Source organism: Lipotes vexillifer, unplaced genomic scaffold (genome assembly GCF_000442215.2).
Source record: "Lipotes vexillifer unplaced genomic scaffold, Lipotes_vexillifer_v1.1 scaffold1359, whole genome shotgun sequence".
Classification (NCBI taxonomy): domain Eukaryota; kingdom Metazoa; phylum Chordata; class Mammalia; order Artiodactyla; family Lipotidae; genus Lipotes; species Lipotes vexillifer.
The window spans coordinates 1,083,673-1,106,743 of NW_006771596.1; the positions used below are offsets into that span (position 1 = coordinate 1,083,673).

A 23,071-nucleotide genomic window follows, 5' to 3' on the forward strand; every position below is an offset into this window, starting at 1 on the left:
CTGCTGAAAACCACGATCAAAAGTTCAACAGCACACAGCACAGAACCATACGGCCGCTGAAAGTGTCTGAAACACACATCTGACGAAAAACAAAAGATGTTTTCACATGTTAAGTGAAAAACCCCAGTTTTTCCAAGCCCGGAGGAGCTGTGTGCTCGCAGTTTGGGCGGTGACCGTCCCGGGTAAGCAGGGCTGTGTGTGCTTGTGGCATGTTGCCTGTGGCCTGGAGTCATGAGGGAGGGGCCTGGCAGTGTCAGAGGAGCCCGGGCGCTCACCCAGAGAGCTGAGGATGACCGGCAGGAAGACCAGGCCATGCAGCAGGCCCAGCACAGTGATGAGGAGGTTGAGACGGAAGAAGAAGATCTGGACGAGCTGCGCCTTGGCCAGGCCCAGGGCGAGGATGCCGGGCAGGTTGGTCATGGCCACTCCTGCGAACACCTGGGGGGTCACAGGTGGGCGTCAGGCTGGGCACGGGGCAGCCGGCCGAGGGCTACGTGGGGCAGCCCATCCACTCACCGCGCTGCCCATGGAGATGGTGGCCTCCTTGGCCCTCTCAAGCCGCGTGGGCTTGGTGCTGATGGCAAAGGAGCGGGTGATGTGGGACACGAACTCCACAGAGATGCCCACCGCCTGTGGGGAGAGAGGGGGCTTCGGCCACAAAAGGGTGGGGGCAGGGGTCTCCACTCAGACCAGCGGGCAGCACCTAGACTCTAGAAAGAGCTGGGCTCGTCCTATGAGGCCAGCACCCCTCCTGCCCTGGAGCCCCGCCTCTTCGGCCAGCAGGTTACCGTGACCAGGTTGATGAGGGACACAGCATTGTAGCTGATATCCCACAGGGTCATGAAGCCCACAGTGTCCACCAGGATCATGATGATGGAGAACAGGTTGAGGAGGCCGGAGCAGATGTCCATGCCCAGCAGGAAGCAGCAGACAGCGAAGGTGGGCAGCAGGCAGATGGTGAGCATGAAGACCCCCTCAGGGACCACAGTCAGGTACTGCTCGTAGAACACGTTGGTGATCCTGCGGGTCGCAGGGCACAGTCACCGCTCCATGGCTTCCCACACCCACTTCAGGATGAGCATGCAGCTAGGGGAGGGTGTCGGGGGGCCCGGGCCCGGGTTCAGCCCGAGCCTCCCTGCTGGAGCCCATCCCCACCCAGCAGCCACCCTCACCAGCCCAGGACCCTCACCCGGGCCCACCTCCCTGCATCCCAGTGCCCAGGGACTCACGTGTAAGGGAAGACCTCGAAGTCTGGGTCGGTGCCCGGCACCTTCCGCAGGTCGGCAGTGATGTTGGCTGCCAGCGCCCGAGCTGCCCGCAGAGCCTCCGTGTAATCCTGAGAGTTCTTCAGTGGCTTGTGATAGGCCATGAACCGCGAGGCTGCAAAGGTCAGGGCCTGTGCCAGGCGCCCTCAGAACCCCCAAGGGATAGCGCCCGGCTGGGTTCAGGGCTCTGCCACCACCATTTGGGAATTCTTAAAACATTTTGAGCAAAGGGCCCTGCAGGTTGGTTTGGCCCCAGTCCTGCAAACTCTGCAGCTGGTCCTACTGCTGTGCAAGACTCAAGTCCCAGCCCTGCCTCTGATGGATAGAGCTTGCAGAGATCTCCCAGGACTTCCTGGTGGAGCAGTGGTTAAGAATCCGTCTGCCAATGCAGAGGACACGGGTTAGAGCCCTGGTCCAGGAAGATCCCACATGCCACAGAGCAGCTAAGCACGTGCGCCACAACTACTGAGCCTGCGCTCTAGAGCCCGCGAGCCACAACTACTGAGTCCATGCACCACAGCTACTGAAGCCCGCGTGCCTAAAGCCTGTGCTCCACAATGAAAGAAGCCACTGCAATGAGAAGCCCAAGCACCGCAAGGAAGAGTGCCCCCCTCTCACCACAACTAGAGAAAGCCCGTGCGCAGCAACGAAGACCCAAAGCAGCCAAAAATAAAATTAAATTAAGAAAAAAAAGAAGAAGAGATCTCCCGGATGACCCCAAATGCTGCTCTGTATGGTTTCAAAACATGCACTGGATTCTTAAAATTCATTTAACTACTTTTCCAATGTACATATTCCTATAGGAAAGGACCAGAAAGGGAGACAGAAAAATGGAAACAGCTGACTTAACAGAGCTGTGCATCAGGGCACCCACTGGGTAAGTCAATAGTCATTCATTTAACCAGCTGCCCACTGCCCACATCTGGGTGTGACTTGTGCCTGAGAGAAAAGGATGTGGGTGGCTCCCGGGTGTGGCATCAGCCACTGAAAAGTCCATGAACGTCACACTGACCTTGGATTTGAGGGTGGGAAGAAGAAAGCAGGGCAGAAATGGGGTAAAGTCTGAGGATGTGGAGCTGGGCAACGTGACCTCTGAAGATAGGGCCAGGGCAGTTAGAAGTCCCCCATAAAGGAGGAAGGAGAGAAGGTTCGAGATGGAGGAGCTGTTCCCTGGGACTCGTGGGGCCCCTGGAGCAGCTGACTCTGGTCTTGCCCCCCAGTCGAGGCCGTGCTTACCTAAGACCTGGCCATCTGGGCCCAAATTCACGGACGTGCTGTACGCTGCCAGGCCACTGCAGGGAGACCAGAGCAGGTTAGCCAAGAATCGGGCCCCCTCCACGTGCCTGGCCTATGGCCACTCCCAGAGAACCCACACTGCCTCCTATCCCTCTGTTCCCCCGCCTTGGGCGCCCACACAGCTGTCTTCCCTGGTGGACCCGCCACCCCGGCCTACCCTTTGGGACATTTGATGTTGGGCTCATCGTTCAGGAACAAGGGAAGATACTTGTGGAACTGCTCCACTGATGGCCGGACAGGCCCTGCTGTGTGTCTCATGCAGTTCTTCAAGCAGGCCAGGGAGTCTGCAAAGAGAGCAGGGGCTCCAGGTGGCGGCACCGCCAAGGCCAGTCAGCGCCCCCTCTGCCCGCCTTGTGGTCCTTTCCCATCATGATCCCCACGCACTGCCACTGCCGCAACAGGCATGGGTACTTCTGGAGAGATTTGCATTTGTCTCTAACTATGGGAGGAGTTCCCCTCTCAGTTATGGAAACGGCTGGTACCTATGAGCAAGTGAGGAAGAGAAGTTTGGGGCAGAGAAGCAGCCACCACAGGGCCTCCCCGCTCCGCCTACAAGTGCAGCTGCTCCGGGGTAGGGCCACATGCCGATCTCAGCTCTCACTCGACTCCCTCGGCATGTGAGCGGCAGCCTGCCCGGCGGGTGTGGGCACAACTCAGCAAGGGCATGAGGGGGTGATTGCCTGGTGGGCCAGCTGGGCGTCCACACATACGGGTGCAGTCCCCCACACCTGTGCTCCAAGACGGGACCCCCCCCTGCCCCGAATGACCCTGCCGAAGAGTGGGAGGGGCTAAGAGAGCCTCCACCAGTCCTCTCCTTTTTCTAGCCTCAGTTTCCCCAAGATGTAGTGGGCCCTGAGCCCCCAGAGGCCCCATACTCACTGACAGTCGAGGGGCAGAACTCATCTTTATTGGGGCCAGAGACATAAAGGCGGCAGCAGGAAGATGAAGACAGCCAGTCAATGAAGTCATCCACCCAGGAGGAGGCAGGGATGGCCAGGTAAGACCTGAGGGTCGGGGAGAGGAGCTCAGGGGACAGGACCACACAGGCAGGCTGAGGCGGGTCCTCCCTATGGTCCAACCTTCACTCTGGGCCTCCCCAGGCACATGGCAGCAGGTGGGCAGCAGAGCACAGTAGGGGAACAGACAGGGGTGGGCTGGGGCACTCACTCATTAGGGAACTCGGCGGCGTATTGGATCTTCTGGGTTAAGGAAAAGTTGTTGCAGCCTGCGCTGGAGCAGATGGCATTCAAACCTGCCTCACTGGAGAAGTTGTAACCCCCAGTGGTTACAAAGTAGACCGGGGCCCCCACCTCAAAGTAGCGGTTCAGAAAGAGGAAATAGTCAAGCAGGTACGAGTCCTGGAACAGAGGACAGTCAGTGAGGCCAGGGCCAGACACACCCCAAGAGCCTCGCTCAAGCAAATGCTCAAGAGGTACACACACAGAGGTGCATGCTCACAAGGGTACAGAGATATGTGCTCACAGAGTCACACGTACAGTTCCATTACAGATGTACATGGTCAGAGGTGTGCCCATAGAGGTACACACTCCAAGGTACACACATCCAGGTATAATTACAGGTACATGCACAGAACACACTCATGGAGGTACATGCACAGAGCATCACATGCCAGCCTGCATGAACACACTCTCTGACACACACACAAGCATATACACATAATTTTACCCCTTCTTATCACCCCCAGTTTGGTACAGCCACAGTCTAACAAGCTGGCCTGTGACCACAGACTGCACGGACACGCACATGTAAACACCCATGTGCACACCCTCAAGGCCGTGTGCCAGGCATCTGCATGGCCTGTTCCCTTCTCCTATAACGTAAAACCTCAAAGTGACATCAGGGATGATGTTGGAATAGGAAGAACCAGGATTCCACCTCCCCACCTAGACTCCAAGTGCACTGGCAGAATCTGTCTGATGTAACTATTTTGGAATTCTGGGGTCGATTGAGGGCTTGAAGCTTCCAGAGAAAGGCTTGGATGGTTCTTAGCATGGTACTAGCTACTCATCCTTTATCCTCCCAGCCTGAAGCAGGCAGCCATGCATGCATTCCAGGAACAGTTTGCACACAGCTTGCAGGATCCAGGGTAGGCTATAAGGCCCATCTCTTAAATATCAAGGATATGTGTTCTGATCACTCACTGCTGCTTCTGATATCCATAGAGCAGACACAGAGCCAGGCACCATTAAAACCTTCACCTCAAGCTGAAGTTACTTCCAAGATATTTAAAGAGCAAGTGCTTGATTTATTGTTTTTCCCCTTCATATCTCCCTTTTTCTCCTTTTGAGAGCCAGATCTTTAAGAAACATGACACTCAAAATCAACCACAAATACAGGGGCATTTAAACAGTCACTGCTCATGCCCAGGGAAAGGTGAAGGCTCAGAAAAGATCTGTAAAGACTTTAACTTTACATCTCAGGCTGATCTCCAGGGCAGAGACATCAGTAACAATTAAGTTTTTAAAAATAAATAAATAGGGCTTCCCTGATGGCGCAGTGGTGGAGAATCCGCCTGCCAAGGCAGGGGATATGGGTTCGACCCCTGGCCCAGGAGGATCCCACATGCCGTGGAGCAACTAAGCCCACGTGCCACAACTACTGAGCCTGCACTCTAGAGCCCGCGTGCCACAACTACTGAAGCCCATGCGCCTAGAGCCCGTGTTCTGCAACAAGAGAAGCCATGACAATGAGAAGCCCGCGCACCACAATGAAGAGCAGCCCCCACTCACTGCAACTAGAGAAAGCCCACACACAGCAACAAAGACCCAACACAGCCAAAAATAAAAACAAATAAATAAATTTATAAAAATAAATAAATAAATAAGCAAACCCTGGGGAAGGAAGAGAATCTGATCTCTAGAGTTACTGCGGACTCTCAAATGTCCATTTTTCAACAACAACAACAATGAAAATCATAAAACATACAAAGACTCAGAAAGATATGGCCCATACCTGGGAACAAAAATTAATCAACAGACACCATCCCTAAGAAAGACCAGACAATGGATTTATTAGACAGAGACTTTAAAACAACTATCTTAGAGATGCTCAAAGAGCTAAAATAACATATGGACAAAGTCAAGAAAACGATGTATGAACAAAATGGAATGATCAATAAAGAGAAAACATAAAAGAGAACCAAAAAGAAATTCTGGGGCTGAAAAGTACAAAAATTAAATAAACAATTCACTATAGGGATTCAAAAGCATATTTGAGCAGTCAGAAAAAGAATTACCAAACATGAAGATAGGACAATTGAAATCATCAAGTGAAGAAGAGAAAGAAAAAAGAATAAAGAAAAATGAACCTGTGGGACATCATCAAGCAGACCAACATACGCATCATTGGAATCCCAGAAAGAGAAGAGAGAGAAAGAAAGAGGAAGAAAGATTATTTGAAGAAATAACAGCCAAAATTTCATAAATCTGATGAAAGCTATAAATATAAACATCCAAGAAGCTTAACAAACTCCAAGTAGGATAAACTCAAAGAGACCCACACCAAGGCACATTACAATTCAACTGTTGAAAGACAAAGACAAAAAGTGAATTTTGAAAGCAGCGAAAGAGAAGAAGCTTATCATATACAAAGGATCCCAAATAAGATTATAAGCACAGTTCTTATTAGAAAATTTGAAGGCCAGAAGGTGGTGGGTTTGTATATTCAAAGTACTTAAGGGGAAAAAACTGTCAACCAAGAATCCTACTTCTGGCAAAACTGTACTTCAGAAATGAGGGCAAAATTAAGGCATTACCAGATAAACAAGTGCAGAAGGAGTTTGTTGCCACAAGACCTGTCCTGCAAGAAACGCTAAAAGGAGTCTTTCAAGTTGAAATGAAAGGATGCTAGGGTATAACTCAAAGCCATATAAAGAAATGAAGATCACTGGTAAAGGTAAATACATCGAAAATTATAAAAACTAGTTTTATTGTAACTTTGGTTTGTAACTCCATTTTTTTATTTCTGCATAACTTAAGAAACTAATACATAAAAAATGATTAGTCTGTGTTTTTGGATACACAGTACATGAAGATGTAATTTTGTGATAGCAATGACTGAAAGGAAATGGTAAGGAACTGTATAGGAACAGATTTTTTCTATGCAATTCATGTTAAACTAGGATAAATTCAACAAATTTTAGGATATTTAATGTAATCTCCCTGGTAACCACAAAGAAAATAGCCATGGAATATACACAAAAGGAAGTGGGAAAGGAATTTAAGCATTTCACTATCAACTAAACAAAAAGAAGATAGTAATGCAGGAAATGAGAGACAGAAGAGCTATAAGGTATACAAGAAAACAAATAGCTCAACGACATAAGTAAGTCTTTCCTTATCAGTAATTACTTTACATGTAAATAGACCACTCTCTCCAGAAAGAAGTCAGAGGTTAACAGAATGGATAAGAAAAACATGATCCGACTACGTGATGTCTATAAGAGACTCACTTGATATCCAAAGTTGCCCACAGGTTGAAAGTGAAAGTATAGAAAAAAGATATTCCATGCAATAGTAGCCAAAGGAGAGGTGGCTATCCTACTACCAGGTAAAATAGACTTTAAATTAAAAAGTTACAAAAGACAAAGAAGAACATTATATATTAATAAAAGATTCAACAAAGCAAGAGTAAGTGTGTATAAACAGTTACACACCTAATGAATGACCGTCAAAATCTATGAAGCAAAACTTGATAGAAATGAAGGGAGAAACAGAAAGTTCTACAATGATAGTAGGAGAGTTCAATACTCCAGTGTCAATAATGGTAGGACACACAGGCAGAAGATAATTAAGGAAATAGAGGACTCGAACAACACAATAAACCAACTAAATCTAACAGACATATACAGAAACTCTGCCCAACAACAACAAAATACATATTCCTCTCAAATACACATGGAACATTCTCCAGGATAAACCATGTGTTTGGCCACATATTAGATCTCAACATTTAAAAAGATAGTTATCATATTATGTATATTCTCAGACCACAACTACATGGAGTTAGAAATCAATAACAGAAGGAAAACTGAAAAATTCACAAGCTTGTAGAAATTATACCTCACACTCTTAAACAACCAGTGGGTCAAAGAACAAATCAGAAAGGAAATTAGAAATTTACAGATGAATGAAAATGAAAACATAACATGCCAACACTTATGGGATGCAGTGAAAGCAGTGCTAAGGAGGAAATTTACAGCTATAAAAGTTCACAATAAAAAAGAAGAAAGATCTCAAGTCATCATCCTAACTATACAACTGACAGAACCAGAAAAAGAAAAAAAAAAAAAACTGACTAAACACAAAGCTGCCAAGACAAAAGAAATAATAAAGATTGGAGCAGAGATAAATAAAACAGAATAGGAAAACAATATAGAAAATCAATGAAACCAAGAATTGGTTCTTCAAAAAGTTTAACAAAAGCAACAAAGATTTACTTATGTCGACTAAGAAAAAAAGAAAAGCCTCAAATTACTAAATCTGAATTGAAAGTGGGGACACAACTACTGAATCTACAGAAATAAAAGGAATTTTAAGTAAGTACTATGACCAATTGTATGCAAATGAATTGGATCACCTAGATGAAATGGGCAAATTCTGAGAAACACAGAGCCTACCAACACTGTGAAAAGAAGGAATAGAAAATCTGAATAGACCCATAACTAGTAGGGAGATTGAATCCATTTTCAAAATTCAACTCAACATAGAAAAGCCCTGTACCTGATGACTTCACTGGTGAATTCTACCAAACATTTTAAGAAGAATTAACACCAATACTCCTCAAACTCTTCCAAATAATTGAAGAGGAGGAAACACTTTTAGCTCATTCTATAAGGCCAGCATTGCCCTAGTACGAAAGCCAGACAAAGACACTACATGAAACGAAAGACTACAGACAAATATCCCTTATGAATATTGATGAAAAAAATCCTCAACACAATACTAGCAAATTGAGTTCAACAATATTTTAAAAGGGTTATACACTGTGACCAAATGGAATTTATCTCAGAATTCAAGAGTGGTTCAACACATGAAAATCAGTCAATGTAATACACCACATTAATAGAATGAAGAGAAAATCACATGATCATCTCAACTGATGCAGAAAAAACTTTTGACAAAATCCCACGTCCTAGAAATTCCCTGGCAGTCCAGCGGTTAGGACTCAGCGCTTTCACTGCTGTGGCCCGGGTTCAACCCCTGGTTGGGGAACTAAGATCCTGCAAGCCGTGCAGCGTGGCAAAAAAAAAAAAAAAGAATTCCACATCCTTTTATGAAAATAAAAAACTCAGAAAAGCAGGAGTACAGCAGAGTTCCTCAACATGATAAAAGCCATAGATATGAAAATCCCACAGCTAATATCATACTCAGTGGTGAAAAGCTGAAAGAATTTCCTCTAAGATTGAGAACAAGTTAAGGATGCCTGCTTTCACCATTTCTATTCAACATAATACTGGAAGTTGTAGTCAGAGCAGTTAGGCAAGGAAAAGAAATTAAAGGCATCTAAACTGGAAAGCAAGTAAAATTATCTCTGTTCATAAAATACATGATCTTATATACATATATAAAACTCTAAAGATCCACCAAAAAAACCCGTTAGAACTAATAAATTCAGCAGAGTTGTAGGTTACAAAATTAACACACAAAAATCAGTTGTATGTCTCTACATGAGCAATGAGTAATCCAAAAAGGAAATTAAGAAAACAATTCCATTTACTATAGCACCGTAAAATACTTAGGAATTAACTTCATCAAGAAGGTGAAAGACTTATACACTGAAAACTACAAAACATTGCTGAAAGAAATTAAAGAAGACAGAAATTGAAAGACATCCAACATTCATGAGCTGGAAGATTTAATATTGTTAAGATGTCAGTAGTACCCAAAGCAATCTATAGATTCAATGAAATCCCTATCAAAATCCCAATGATTTTTTTTTTTGTTAACATCTTTATTGGGGTATAATTGCTTTACAATGGTGTGTTAGTTTCTGCTTTATAACAGAGTGAGTCAGTTATACATATATATATGTTCCCATATCTCTTCCCCCCAATGATTTTTTTGCATAAATACAAAAAGCCATCCTAAAATTCATACTGGAATCTCAAGGGACCCCAAATAATTAAATAATCTTGGCAAAGAAGAACAAAGGTGAATGACTCATATTTCCTGATTTCAAAATTTACCACAAAGATACAATAATCAAAACAGTGTGGTGTGGTACTGGTACAAAGACAGACACATAGACCAGTGGAATAGAACAGAAAGCCTAGAATTAAACCCTCACATATATGGTCAAACGATTTTTGACAAGGGAGCCAAGACCATTCCCACCAACAAATGGTGCTGGGGAAACTGGATACCTACATGCAAAAGAATGAAGTTGGACCTTCAAAAATATACATAAATATATATAAAAATCAACCCCAAATGGATCTAAGTTTACGAGTTAAAACTACAAAACTCTTAGAATAAAACATAGGCGGAAAACTTGAGTACATTGGATTTGGCAATGATTTATTGTTTTGTTGTTGTTGTTGTTGTTGTTGTTTTTGGCCATGCCACAAGGCTTGCGGGATCTCAGTTCCCCAGCCAGGGACTGAACCCGGGCCCTGGCAGCAAAAGCTCAGAGTCCTAACCACTAGACCATTAGGGAACTCCTGGCAAAGATTTATTCTTGAATATGACACTAAAGGCACAGTTAACAGACAGAAAAATAGACAAATTAGACTTTATGAAAATTAAAACCTTTGGTGCATCAAAGTACACTACCAATAGAGTAAAAAAGCAGCCAACAGAAATGAAGGAAATATTCACAAATCACATATCTGATAAGGGATTAATTATCCAGGATATCTAGAGAACTCTTAGAACTCAACAACAAAATCCAACCCAATTCAAAAATAGACATTTCTCCAAAGGAGCTATACAAATGGCCAGTAAGTACGTGCTTAACATCACTAATTGTTAGGGAAATGCAAATCAAAACCACAATGAGATACCACCTCACACCCATTAGGATGGCTATTATCAAAAAAGAAACAAACAGGGCTTCCCTGGTGGCACAGTGGTTGAGAGTCTGCCTGCCAATGCAGGGGACACGGGTTCGAGCCCTGGTCTGGGAAGATCCCACATGCCGTGGAGTAACTAGCCCCGTGAGCCACAATTACTGAGCCTGCGCGTCTGGAGCCTGTGCTCCGCGACGAGAGAGGCCGCGATAGTGAGAGGCCCGTGCACCGCGATGAAGAGTGGCCCCCGCTTGCCGCAACTAGAGAAAGCCCTCGCACAGAAACGAAGCGCCAACACAGCCATAAATAAATAAATAAAATTTTTAAAAAGGCAAAATTCCTTAAAAGACAAACAAACAAACAAACCAAAAAAACCCAGAAAACAAGTGTCAGTGAGGATGTGGAGAAATTGGAACCCTGTGCGTTGTTGGTAGGAATGTAAAATGGTACAGCTGCTGCTATGGAAAGCAGTATGGAGGTTCCTCAGAAAATTAAAAACTAGAATTGCCATATGATTTAGCAATTCCACTTCTGGGTATATACCCAAAATAATTGACAGCAGGGCCTCAAAGAGATACTTGTAAACCCATGTTCATAGCAGCATTATTTCACAATAGCTAAAACATGGAAGCAACCCATATCCATCAACAGAAAAATGGTTAAGGAAACTGATGTACATGCATTCGTATACATATGAATATTCTTCAGCCTTAAAAAGAAAGAAAATTCTAACACATGTTACAACATAGTTGAACCTTGAGGACATTATGCTAAGTGAACTAAGCCCATCACAAAAGGAAAAATAACGTATGATTCCACTTACATGAGGTACCTAGATTAGTCAACTTCAGAGACAGAGGGTAGGATGGTGGGTGCCAGGGGCTGCGGGGAGGGGATGGGGAGTCAGTGTTTAATAGGGACAGAGGCTCCGTTTTGCAGGATGAAAGAGCCATGGAGATGGATGGTGGTGAGTGTTGCACAACAATGTGAACGTACTTAACGCCACTTAAAAATGGTTAAAATGGCAAATTTCATGTTACGTATATTTTACCGGAAAAAAAAAATGGAGAGAAACAAGTTTTGTAACGTCATAAGAAACAAACAAATCTCCCCCAAAGAAAAATAAACAAAGGGCATAAGCAAAACCTCAGTTGGGTCTTGCAGCCCATCACCACCTTCCTTCTCGCTCATTGGCTCGGCCCACCAGGCCCCTGATGCCTGTCCTGGGGGCACTGGGGACCCTCTTCTCTTCAGCCCTGTGAGCAGCCCCCAGGGCCACCATGGGTGGCAGGGTCATTCTGGACCCTTGCTGGCTTTGCTGTCTCCTCTTCCTCCCTATGGTGGCTGGAAGGTGCCGTCCGGGCGGTCGGCTCTCCTCGCACCTCACCTTGCTTCCAAGGCCAGCACCACCTGCAGATGGCTACCCAGACTACTCATCCCAGGGCTCCTGCCAGCAGCCGGACTCCCATCACCCTGCCCAGGGTGGCCCTGTGTGTCCGAGCCCTCATGATGCTCTGTCTCCCCCGGAGCACGGGCACGCAGACTTGCTTTCCCCCAGCCACCAGCCCACACCACCTCTGGGTGCACATCCAGACGAGCCTCTCCGATGTGTGCTTGCTGGCCCCAGCCTGGCAGTCAGCACCCTTCCCCACCCCCGAGCCCCGGCCTCCTGCTCTCGGGCTCTACCGCCACGCCTCCCCACACCCAGTCACTCCCACACCCAGGAAATGCACCTGGGTGCGCCCCAGCCTCCCACGGGTCCGTGCCGTCACCCTTGCTGCCTTCCTCTGCAAGTCCCACTCATGCTCAGATGCCCCTCGATCTCTCCTCTGCCCAGGACCCTCAAGCCACAGAGGTCTTTCCTTCCACAGAGCCCCCGACCCTCACTGTCTTTCAGAGGACGGTACGGTGACATGGGCTGCTGCGGAGCCCAGGCCTGAGGATGTGGCGTGCCCAGCAGAAGGCAGGTGCTCAGCGCTCCTGCCCTGACAATCATCTCGATCGGCTCCCACGGCCAGCCCCTCGGGTGCCTGGTCGTCTCCCTCTCGGGGCCTGGGGCTGGCGCTGAGCTCCTGCGCTTGCCATATGTGACGTGGCTTCTCTTCCCAGCCCCACGTGATGAGCAGTCCCGCACTCCTACCACGCCCCTGCTCCATGCCACCCCACCAGCTGTGTGCTGCTGACCCTCCCCACGTCCCTGGGGGCCGAGGGCAGGGGAGGGAGGGCACCCACCGGTGGCCCCAGGGCCCGCTCACCTTGGGCAGGGCCAGATCCTGGTCCAGCCCCACTTGGACGTAGCACATGAAATAGAGACTTGCTCCAAACATGGCCAGGAAGAGCAGCAGCTGGGGAGAGAAGCACCGTGTGAAGGCCTCCTGCCCAGCAGCTCCCCAGGCTGGGTCTGGGCGGGGTCTCGTGGGGAACATTCTGGAGTTGGGCAGACTTGAACCTCAGCCTCCCTCTTGCTTCAGCTCCTGGACCTGGGCAAGCTCGACACCCCTCCAAAGATGACGGGCGAGGCGAGGGTCCAGGCGGAGCAGACCCCGCCGCCCCGGGCGCTTCCAGGACCCCTGTCCCCGGGTGGTGAGAGGCCCCCACCAGCTTCCCCTCCGTCCCCACTCACCACGACCACACGGGTGAACCGGTGCAGCAGGAACGGGACGTAGAACTCGCGGAAGCATCGGAGCAGTAGCCCCTCGTCCTGGCTAGGCGGGGGCAGCTCCCGGGCTCTCTTGCAGCAGCAGACGTCCAGCCGGGAGGCCTGGAAGGAGGCAGGCGCTCAAGGTGGCCCCCAAACAGAACCGGGGGACCACCTCCCTCCCATGGGGTGGGAGAGCCACCTTCCACAGCTGGCCCGTGCCAGCACCACCCAGTGGGGACATGCCACTGTGCGTTGCCTTTATCTCTATTTTCTACCTTGATAAAACACCTTTGAATTTTGCACCATCACGGAAACAGGAACTCCCTCCCTGTCAGTCTCTCATTTATATTTTATGTCATGACCGCGTGTACTTTAGGAGGTTTGATTATATTCCCCCAAATTACCAAAACGAGGTTGCTTTGGGACGTTGGGGACTACGTGGCCCAAATATTCCAGCACCCTGTTGCCGCGCTCAACGCCACACTCTGAGCCTTTACTTCTACAAAGTAAAGCCACCCCAGCCCCAGCCAAGATGGGGGTCCCTTGCTCTCTCCACATCCCCTACCTCCTGCCTCCTGCTGTCAAGGGAGAGCAGGGCCACGAAGGCCGACATCTGCAGCAGGAAGTCGAGAAGCACCGCAAAGCCGGAGGTCAGGGCAAAGGTCCGCACAGCTGGCATGGGGGTCAGAGCTCCTGGTGGCGGAGGGGACCAGGGTTGAATCTCAGGGCCCGGCACCCACTCGGACAGTACAAAGGGAAAGGAGGCTGCCAGCCTCCAAGAACTCCCAGTACCTGGTGGGGAGGGGCTGCCCCGGCTCACCTAGGAAGAAGCAGATGGCCTCGGAGAGGCTGCAGAGCAGCATGCTGGGGGCCACTCTGCCCAGGGCTCGGCCGATGTGGGCCTCCCGTCCCTCCCCAGGCCTCCGTGGCAGTCTCTGTGTGGGGATGGCAGGGACACGGTCAAGATCCAGCCAAGGACTCTGTCCCTCACAGGCCAGCAGGGAGCTGGCATGTGCCCCCCACTCCCCCAGGCACGGCCATCACCTGGAGACCCAGCCAGGCCTGAGGAAATGGCTCCACCCTCCCCAGTACGAGCAGACCCTGCCAACACTGTGCTCGGCCACATCTCCCACTTCTCAGGGTCTGGCCCAGAGAAATGCTTGGCACGTCTGGGGATGCCCATGGCATCCTTGCTCTGACCCATCGTGGAACCCTAAATGTTCACTAACAGGAGAGGCTAAATGGACCCTGACCTGTCCTTCCATGGAATGCTACCTAGTAGCACAAAGACAGAGGTGGCTGTATGTGGAACAGAGAAGAACAAACCTGACTCCATGTTGGATCTCTAACCTTTGTGCTCTGTTGCCTGTGCTTAGTCATGCTGGCTCTGGATCTTTTGTTAAAGAATGTTGCCTATGGCCTGAAATATACATGATGGCCCATTCTCAAGGATCTGACCTTTAAAGGTATAACACTTTTCCATTCACATAGAGATAAAAAAGTTGCAGAGCAGAGTCTAACATTTGTCTTGTTGGAGGTTTATAGGAACATTGTGACCAGACCTACATGGACAGCTGCAAGAACAAAGGATTCCTGGCACCAAAAAGTTTGTCACAACAAGCCACACCCCCTCCCCTTTTAGTATAAAAGAAGCCTAAATTCTAACTCGGGTAAGATGGTTCTTTGGGACAGTAGTCCACCACCTTCTCAGTCTGCTGGCTTTCCGAATAAAGTCACTATTCCTTGCCTCAACATCTTGTCTCTCGATTTATTGGCTTGTCATGCAGCAAGCAGTATGAGCTTGGGCTTAATAACATATGTGCTGTGTGACACTCTTACCAGACAGTATGTGGGGCTGACAGAGAGCAAGTTCAGGTGACACAAATGGTATGAATACATTTATGTGAAAGATAAATAAACGCAAAGCACTGTTTTCTACAGGAATTGTACACATGGACATCAGCGCTTAGGAAGAGGCCGTAGGAAGCCCAGCAAACCCATTCAGGGCTGCACCTGGGCATGTAGGAGCAGTTGGGGGTATGTAGAACTCCTGCCCCCTTACCTGGTACTCGAGAACGAAGATGAAGATGTTGTCGGCCCCCACGGCGAGCACCAGGAATGGCACCACTTGCAGGATCACCAGTGAGGAGGGTACACGCAGGTAGGAGAAGAAGCCCATGGAAGCCACGACTGCTCCCAGCACCACAGCCACCCCGCCCAGGCCCAGCGTGGCCTTGGAGTCCACCTGCAATGGGATCAGGCTCAGCCTCCTGGCTGCGGGGCTGCCCGATGTGCCCCCGGCCTGAGTCAGAGGAGGGCAGAGGGTAGGCTTGCTCCATGCTTCCGTGTTTTGGCCGCTCTGCAGAGCCGTCCTCCCAAGGGCAGGCCCTGTGAGCCTGCCGCTCCTTCCTCAAGCGTGCATCGTAAGATAATGTAAATATTAGCTTTGCGTTCGCACAAGTTGGGGGTGGGGTATCGTCAGGGAGCAGAATGAAAACTCGCATGGCCTTTTGAAACAGAACACTTCAAGAAGCATCACCCTTTGGGGGAGCCACTCTGGGTGTGTCCACTCTGCTGGAAAGCAGGTTAGAAAGGTTCTAAGCACACCGATGGCCATCCCCACCCTCACTTCTCACCAGTACTCGACGCCAGCTGGAGTAGCTGCCCAGGGCCAGGGAGATATACAAGAAGATGACGAGGTAGCTGACAGCAAAGATGGGCAGGTCCTCGGCTGTTGTGCTGTTGATCTCATCCTCCAGGGAGCGCTGTGGACGCACACCCGACCAGCCCCACTGACCCAAGGGCTCGGCCAGTGGGCACCGTGTGCGTGAGCCACCGTGAGCCCCGGCAAGGCTGCGAGAACAGCTGTCGCATCACCCCATCCTCCTGGGCAGGCAGACGCTAGCTAAAGGTCACTCAGGAGGGGCGAGGACATGATGGGGACACAGGACCCCACCCAGAGCCACTTGAACCGTCCTCCCCAAAGCCAGGGGACCCTGCAGCGCCTACCTCCGCCATGAATGTGACCTGGAACACACCAGCCGTCCGACGCTGGAAGGCTCGCATCTCCTCCAAGAAGGCCCCCTCCCAGAGCTTAGCCTGGGCCAGGCGGGGGTCCCCAGGAGGGTAATTGTTGAGGGAGAAGGTCATTATTAGGGCATCCGCCTCAGAATAGTCCTTCCCTGCAGAGAAGGAGAAATGCTCAGCTACCCTCCAAGCGCACCTCTGCTTTCCTCCCCGACCCCAGCCGCACCCCTGTTTCTCCTCCCCCTCCCCTCCTCATCAAGTCATTGTCGAATGACTTCCCTCTCTCAGCCAAAGGCAAAGTCTATGGGCCCAAGCACAGAACCAGAGAACCTGGGCAGGGCTGGGAGAAAACGAAGGGGGTGGCAGAGGAAGGATGGGTGGGTCTGCAGCCACCCCCAGGCAGCAGGAAGCCCTTTGCCACTCCCATCCTTCTGCCCTTGACTCCTGCCCCCTATGTCCCCTCATTGTCCTCCTGGGGGCCACCCAGCTCACCTTTGTAGCCCCCCACGGCGAGGAAAGGGAAGACGGGCGCCCCGTAGTCAGCCATGCAGCTCAGGCCCAGGGCCGTGCCATCTTTGTAGGTGAGGGGGGCGCTGGAGGGAGAGGAACGCACCTTTCCTGATCCCACTTCCATCTCCGTGGCCCGGGTGCCCCACCCCGGGCCCCCAGCGCCATCGCCTGACCCTGTGGTCAGAACATTTCCGGGCCCAATCCAGAGTGAACTGGAGCTCCCTGAGCGGGGCCTCAAGCTCTCTCTCCCCTCATCCCAGCCTCACCCTCCCGGCTCCGCCATCATGTCCTCACGGATGCGGCGGGTGGGTGAGCGTCACACCCGCGCCCCTGGGGTGGGGGCCAGAGTCTGACACACAAGCCCCCCGGGTCCTAACCACCAACAGAGCCACACAGGCCTCACACTGCCCTTAGCCTCCTCCTCCCGCCAGCCCAGAAGCCTCCGGGCCCAGAGGTGGGAACTCCTTCTTTCCTTGGACAGTGTACCAGCCCTGCAAACTTGGGCAGGTCTCCATGCCCCCCACTGAGCCCTTTCTGCGAACACATCACACGTGCGTGGACGAAGCGCTCATTGTGAGCAAGTGCGTCCGTCAGTCACCAGCTGGCTGGGAGTGCTAGTTGCTGTGTGACCTTGAGCAGCTCACCATACCCCTCTGAGCCTCAGTTTCCATGTCTCTGAAATGGGGATAATCGGGCCACCCAAGAATTGTTGTGAGCATCCAAAATCAAAGTAAAGCCAACTCGAGGACTGGAAACCTGGGGTCAGAGCGTCCTCCCTGACCTGCCTGTTCTGAGGCCCAGCCCTGGGGCTGAAGCACAGACTCTGGGGAGCAGCCCAAACTTGGCTCACCTGAAGGGTGGGAGCCCTGGCTTCCCTGTCCAATCCAGAGGCTCTCAGGGCGGCTTGGGGGCCTCGGGAGCCCTGGAGACCCTTTCAGGGGTCTGCAAGGTCAAAACTATTTCCATAATGACACTAAGATGCTGTTTGTCATTTTCACCTTTCTTCAATCTCGAGTCTGTGGAGTACAGACAGTTCACTGACATGGCTCTAGTTTCCATATTGCAGCTAACATTTAAGAAAAGATCACTTGGGGACTTCCCTCGTGGTCCAGTGGTTAAGAATCCTCCTTCCAATGCAGGGTTCGATCCCTGGTCAGAGAACTAAGATCCCACGTGCCAAGGGACAACTAAGTCCACGCGCCTCAACTAGAGAGAAGCCCGCATGCCGCAACTAAGACCCAGCGCAAAAAAGAAAAAAAAGATCACTTGCTGAGCTTTGGTGACGTATCAGAGAAAATCCACAATTCTCTGGAAAGGCTATTACAACACTCCTCCCTCCTCTGGCTACACGAGTGTGCGGCCGAGCATTCTCGCTGAGCTTCAACCAACAGGCCAAACGCAGAACCAGATGCCGGGATCCAGCATCTTCTGCTAAGCAAGACCCCAAAGAGATTTGCAAAGATGCAGAACAATGCTACTCTTATCACTCCTGATAGTTTTGGTACAGAAAATACCATAATTTTTCATAAAAATATGTTATTTGTGGCAGCATGTAATGGGCCTATTATTGTTATTTTTTAAAGAATTAAGAAATATTTTGTCATTTCTCAGTTTTACTTTCTCACGTGGTAAATGTCAGTAGATATAACCTCTATCCAAACCCAAGCTCTCTGGAGTCCTCGGTCTTTTGTCAGAGTGTGAAGGGACCTTGAGACCAAGCTTTTGAGGACCTCTGCCCGTTCCAACCCCAGAGAGCCTCAGCGGCTGCCTGCCCACCTACCTGCTCCCCTCCAGGCTTGGTAGCTCTCAGACCTTCGCTCTTGGTCCCAAGGCCCAACGCCTTCGCTGGCCTCCTGTTTGCACCACGGCGAAGTGGCCACAGCCGGGGATAAAACCCCAAACAGCGTGAGGGGGTGTAGCTGCAGCCTGCACAAGGGTACCCGGCCCAGGCGAGCAGGACCTAAAACCAGCCCCGGCCCCTGCCCTGGCCCGGGGCACCTCACGGGCTACCCATGGCCCTGCTGGCCTGCATCCAGGACCAGCACAATAGCAAAAAGGAAAATAACGAAGCACACCCATGAGCAGGGCCCTCAGATTGCTCTGCGACCCTTAGACCAAGAACATGCAAGGATGAGCCCTATGTCAGGAGCGCTGCAGAAAGACCGCGTGGAGGCTCTGATGGTCAGGTGCAAACCAGCTACAGTGAGCACACACCCCACTTAGGGCGTGCAGGTCCGAGAGGGAGCACGGAGAGAAATGGCACGTCGCCGCCCCTGCGACCGAGACCCAGAGCAACACGGGGCCCCTCAGTTTGGGCTGTGTACCTGGCCTGGGCTCCAGGGGGCCCACGCCAACCCCAGCAGCCACGCCCGTGAGGACTCACTTGGCGCAGTAGAGAAAGTGGTCCTTCCAGTCCACCTGGGAGGTCTGCCCCGACAGCGTCTGGTTGGCCGTGAGCAGCAAGCGTGTGCGGTTGTTCTGGAAATACTGCAGGAGGCTGTTGATGCAGCAGTCGGAGAGACTGGCGTTGTGCGGGCTGAGGGGGGCGTAGCAGGTGTCCCGCAGGGAGACGTTTCGCTGCTCCTCTGGCGACCACACCTGCAGGCGCCGCAGCCTCTCCTGCAGCTCCAGCACCTCCAGCAGCAGGTCAGAGGACAGGATCCCACTGAAGTTCTTGGGCCCCAGCAGCAGGGAGTCATACCTGTAGCGGGGCCGGCTAGGTGCCGTCAAGATCACCTGGTTGGTTCGGAAGAAGGGGCCAAAATGCTTGTCGTGGAATGCCTTCTCACTTCGGGCTTGGCTGCTGGGGGCTGACCACAGCTCCACGGGGTCTGTGGTCAGTTCTATAAAAGCCAGGCCCCCTGCCATGGGCACCACTACAACAGTGGACACCACCAGGATGGTCACTGGCCACGAGGCCACCCACGTGCCCCAGCACTGGAAGCACTGGCTGAGGACGGTGTGGGTGGAGAGGCTGAGCCGGTGGGCGAGGCTGATGCTCGCCTCGGGGTTGGGCGTCTTGCGTTGGCACCACTTGGCCAGGCGGGACAACAGGAGGAAGGCGGTGAGCAAGGCGAAGAGAGAGCAGAGGATGAGGATGAGGGCCAGGCTCCCTACCATGCGGCCCAGGTGGAAGGTGGGGTCCAGGGCCGGGGGCCGGGCGATGACGGGGCAGGAAGCTGTGCAGTCCTGGCAGGAGCAGGCCGACGCGCCGTAGCCCTGGGACTGGTTGCAGGGCACGACCTCATCGTTCAGAAGTTGCATCACGCTGCCCTCGGCCTGGCTAGGCTCCCACAGGTGAAAGGTGATGTCCAGGGGTGCCAGGCCATTCCCCGTGTCCCCCTGGAAGTTGAGCCAGCGCTGGGCATTGCAGAGGGCAGAGCCATAGACACCGCACATGGAGCCCACCACCAGCGTGGAGGCCGCAGGGATGCGCACCCGGCTGCAGGAGTCGTAAGTCCGCTCGGCAAAGCTGCGCTGGTAGTAGGCCTCATAGGCCACCACTGCCCGGGGCTGGCTGCCCCCCTGCCCGGCCACTCGGGTCACGTTGATGAAGAGGCTCTGGTTGGAGCTGCAGGTGTTGTGACAATGCAGGTTCACGAAGTTGTCAGAGCAGGCAGGGCAGCGGGTGAGGAGGGCCTTGGTGACACCCAGGCTCATGTCCAGGGCCACCAGCTGTTTCGGGGAGCAGCAGGCGTAGGTGGTGTTAGGGCCGGTGTAGAGGCGGGGACAGATGCTCTGCAGGAGGGTCAGGTGGTCGCCCGTGACGTGGCGGGCAGGCGTGTTGTCCAGGCAGGACACGTTGGTGAGTGAAGCCAGGCTTCCAGACAGCTCCGGGTTCTTCCCGCACTCGTCGTAGAAGGCGCAGTATCCTGGCTGGTGTATGGGCGTGTACAGCTCACTCTGGGCCTGTGGAACAGGGCAGCATCACCCCGAGCCCCAGCACCGGCCAGCACCTCCGGGTAGCTGATGGGGCAGTGGGCAGCCAGGACAGGCGTGGAGAAGGAAGCAGAGCAGGGCAGGTGAGGGGTGGATGCCAGGCAGGTCCAGGATGCCAGGGATCCCGGGGGAGCGCTGGAGAAGCTGGGGTGCCGAAGCAGCACGTGGGGCTCCCAGTGGTGTCTGAGGGTGGTGAGCGGATGGGAACAGCCAGGTCTCCACCCTGAGCGACAGGGTCACTGGAGAGAGAGGTGACCTGGCACATCTGCCCTTAGCAAGGTCACTCCGGAGGGTAAGGGGACAGTAGTGAGAACGGGGTCACCCAGGAGACCCCTGGAAGCCACTCTGTGGTCCTGCTGAGAAACAATGACCCCTGGACAGGTGGAGGGCTGCTCCAAGGGGCCGTGTGGAGGCAGGCCCTGTGCACCTGGGGCACCATTGCCATTGCTGGCGGCTGCCACCGTGCCCAAGCTGCAGCCAGGGCCCCTCTTGGAGATTCTGAGCAGAGCTTCCCCTGCCCTTACTTGCTGGGGGCTGAAAGCCTTCACCCACCTTCCCAGACGTGCAAATGAGCAAGAAACTTGCAAGGCAAGACCTCCTCCCAAACCTAGATGCTAAATCCTCATTAGGTGATTCTCCCCTTGAACCCATGCCATCAGCACCCTGGGACTGGCTCCTCCCTTAACCTTCCACCAACCGTCTTAGGCCAGGACACCCACAGCGGACCAGGAATGGGAGGCACTCAGTCACACCCAGTCCAGCTACCCCCTGCTCAATGCTTGTGTCCATCTAACCCCGTGACCTGAAGACTTGAGCAGCTCAGGACCCTCGACCTGCACCCCTCCTCTGGGGAGCCTGGGATCCCTCATCTGTTTAGAAACTGCCCCCTCCCCAGACCCCAGGCCCTCTCTCATTGTTGCCAAGCAGCCCCCTGCCCGGGGTGGACGTAGGGCCTGGGACTCACCGACTTCAGGATCAGGGCCCAGAGCAGCCAGCCCTTCAGGCCAACCTCCACCATCCTGGCACTGGGAAGGGGTCAGAGGGTAAGTGAGGCCAGGACTTGGGGACAGCCAAGGGCTGGCTCCTGGCAACACACAGAGCTCACTGCGGCCGTACATATACTAAAACTGGGGACGGCCTACGAGGCAGCTTCCCCACCCGGGACAGTGTCACCCGATTGAGTTGGGGACCAATGGGGCTGAGCCCTGCACCTCCCAGGGCTCCCAGCTGGTTAATGATCCACCTCACTTGTCCCTCCCACCTTTGGCTGCACCCTCTCAGTTGAGCCTCCCAGGGTGTCCCCTTCACCCACTTCCCAAAGTGACCAAGGCCAGAGAGCTGAGCGAGCCAGAGACCTCCCGTGAGCTCCCCAAGCGGCCTCTGCTGCAGGAGGTCCCAGGCCCAGGGACAAGTGGGAGACGTGGCTGGGCCTGGGCACCGGCCCTCCGAACCTCTATTCGCGCCCCCAAGCCCCAGCCTCAGACCCCCCAGTCTTCCCAGCACCCTCTTGGGTCCAGGCCAGCTCTGGCTGGGACACACCCTTGCACTGTCATCCTTAGCAACTGTTGTTAATTAATATTAACAACCCGATAACAGAGGGGGCAGTTAGGGGTGGAGTGACACAGTGACAGCAGTCTCCTCTGGGTGGAGGGGCAAACACCAGCTCGCTGGGGTCTGACAGTGCACAGAGACCCCAGGTGTAACGGGGACACACAGCCTCGCTCCTCCGCCCCGGGACCCTCCCTTAAGTCCCGTGCCCGGGTCTGTCCCCACCAACCATGGAGGGGCTGAGCGTCGCTGGGAGCCCCAGGCAAGCAGCCCCACCCCCCCCCACCCCCGGGGCCCAGGTTACACTTCATTCACCTTCTGCTCCTTCCAGATAGGGAGCTCTGAGGCGTCCCTTGGGCTCTCCCTATCACCAGTATGGGTCAGACCTTGGCCCCCATGCCAAGGCTGAGCAGATAAGGTCAGCCCGTGGGGACTATCTCTCATGTGGCCACCTGCCAGAGGCAGCTGCAGGAAGGAAACTGCTGTCTCCCTGGTCTTGTGTTTGCTTCATAGACCCTGGCCTGACTCAGAGGGAGCCACCCAACACATACAGGGGAAGACAGAAGCCGAGAGGGGGGGAACCAGATGCCAAGGGGGGATGCCAGGGCAGGTGCAGGCAGACCCCTAAGCCCCCAGTCAGCCACGGTGGAGAGGAGAGGCAACGGCCCAGGGGCTGCCGTGTGCAGTGACCTCCAGCCGGCACCTCCCGGGCCCCGCCCCCATACACCCTGGCACGCAGATGCTGGGACTCCAGCTCCGTCTCCCGGAGAGGCTCTGTCCTCTCTCCTAGATGTCTATCCCCCGAAGCAGACGCTG

General features: G+C 52.5%; 1 protein-coding gene across 1 annotated transcript in view; it reads right to left on the minus strand.

The window, feature by feature from the left end:
* NPC1L1 (NPC1 like intracellular cholesterol transporter 1) overlaps window positions 1-21,725 on the minus strand; it is a 23,535-nt gene extending 1,810 nt beyond the window's left edge. The window contains exons 1-18 of the mRNA XM_007447031.1: window positions 21,672-21,725; window positions 19,152-20,677; window positions 16,751-16,851; window positions 16,241-16,413; window positions 15,868-15,996; window positions 15,294-15,476; window positions 14,052-14,166; window positions 13,797-13,924; window positions 13,214-13,351; window positions 12,846-12,935; window positions 3,729-3,919; window positions 3,441-3,565; window positions 2,719-2,845; window positions 2,502-2,557; window positions 1,230-1,380; window positions 789-1,020; window positions 517-630; window positions 276-438 (exon numbers count right to left, since the gene is read on the minus strand). Coding sequence (XP_007447093.1) covers window positions 276-438; window positions 517-630; window positions 789-1,020; window positions 1,230-1,380; window positions 2,502-2,557; window positions 2,719-2,845; window positions 3,441-3,565; window positions 3,729-3,919; window positions 12,846-12,935; window positions 13,214-13,351; window positions 13,797-13,924; window positions 14,052-14,166; window positions 15,294-15,476; window positions 15,868-15,996; window positions 16,241-16,413; window positions 16,751-16,851; window positions 19,152-20,677; window positions 21,672-21,725 — 3,796 coding nt within the window. The remainder of the gene's footprint in view (window positions 1-275; window positions 439-516; window positions 631-788; window positions 1,021-1,229; window positions 1,381-2,501; window positions 2,558-2,718; window positions 2,846-3,440; window positions 3,566-3,728; window positions 3,920-12,845; window positions 12,936-13,213; window positions 13,352-13,796; window positions 13,925-14,051; window positions 14,167-15,293; window positions 15,477-15,867; window positions 15,997-16,240; window positions 16,414-16,750; window positions 16,852-19,151; window positions 20,678-21,671) is intronic.
* Window positions 21,726-23,071: the final 1,346 nt, after the last annotated feature.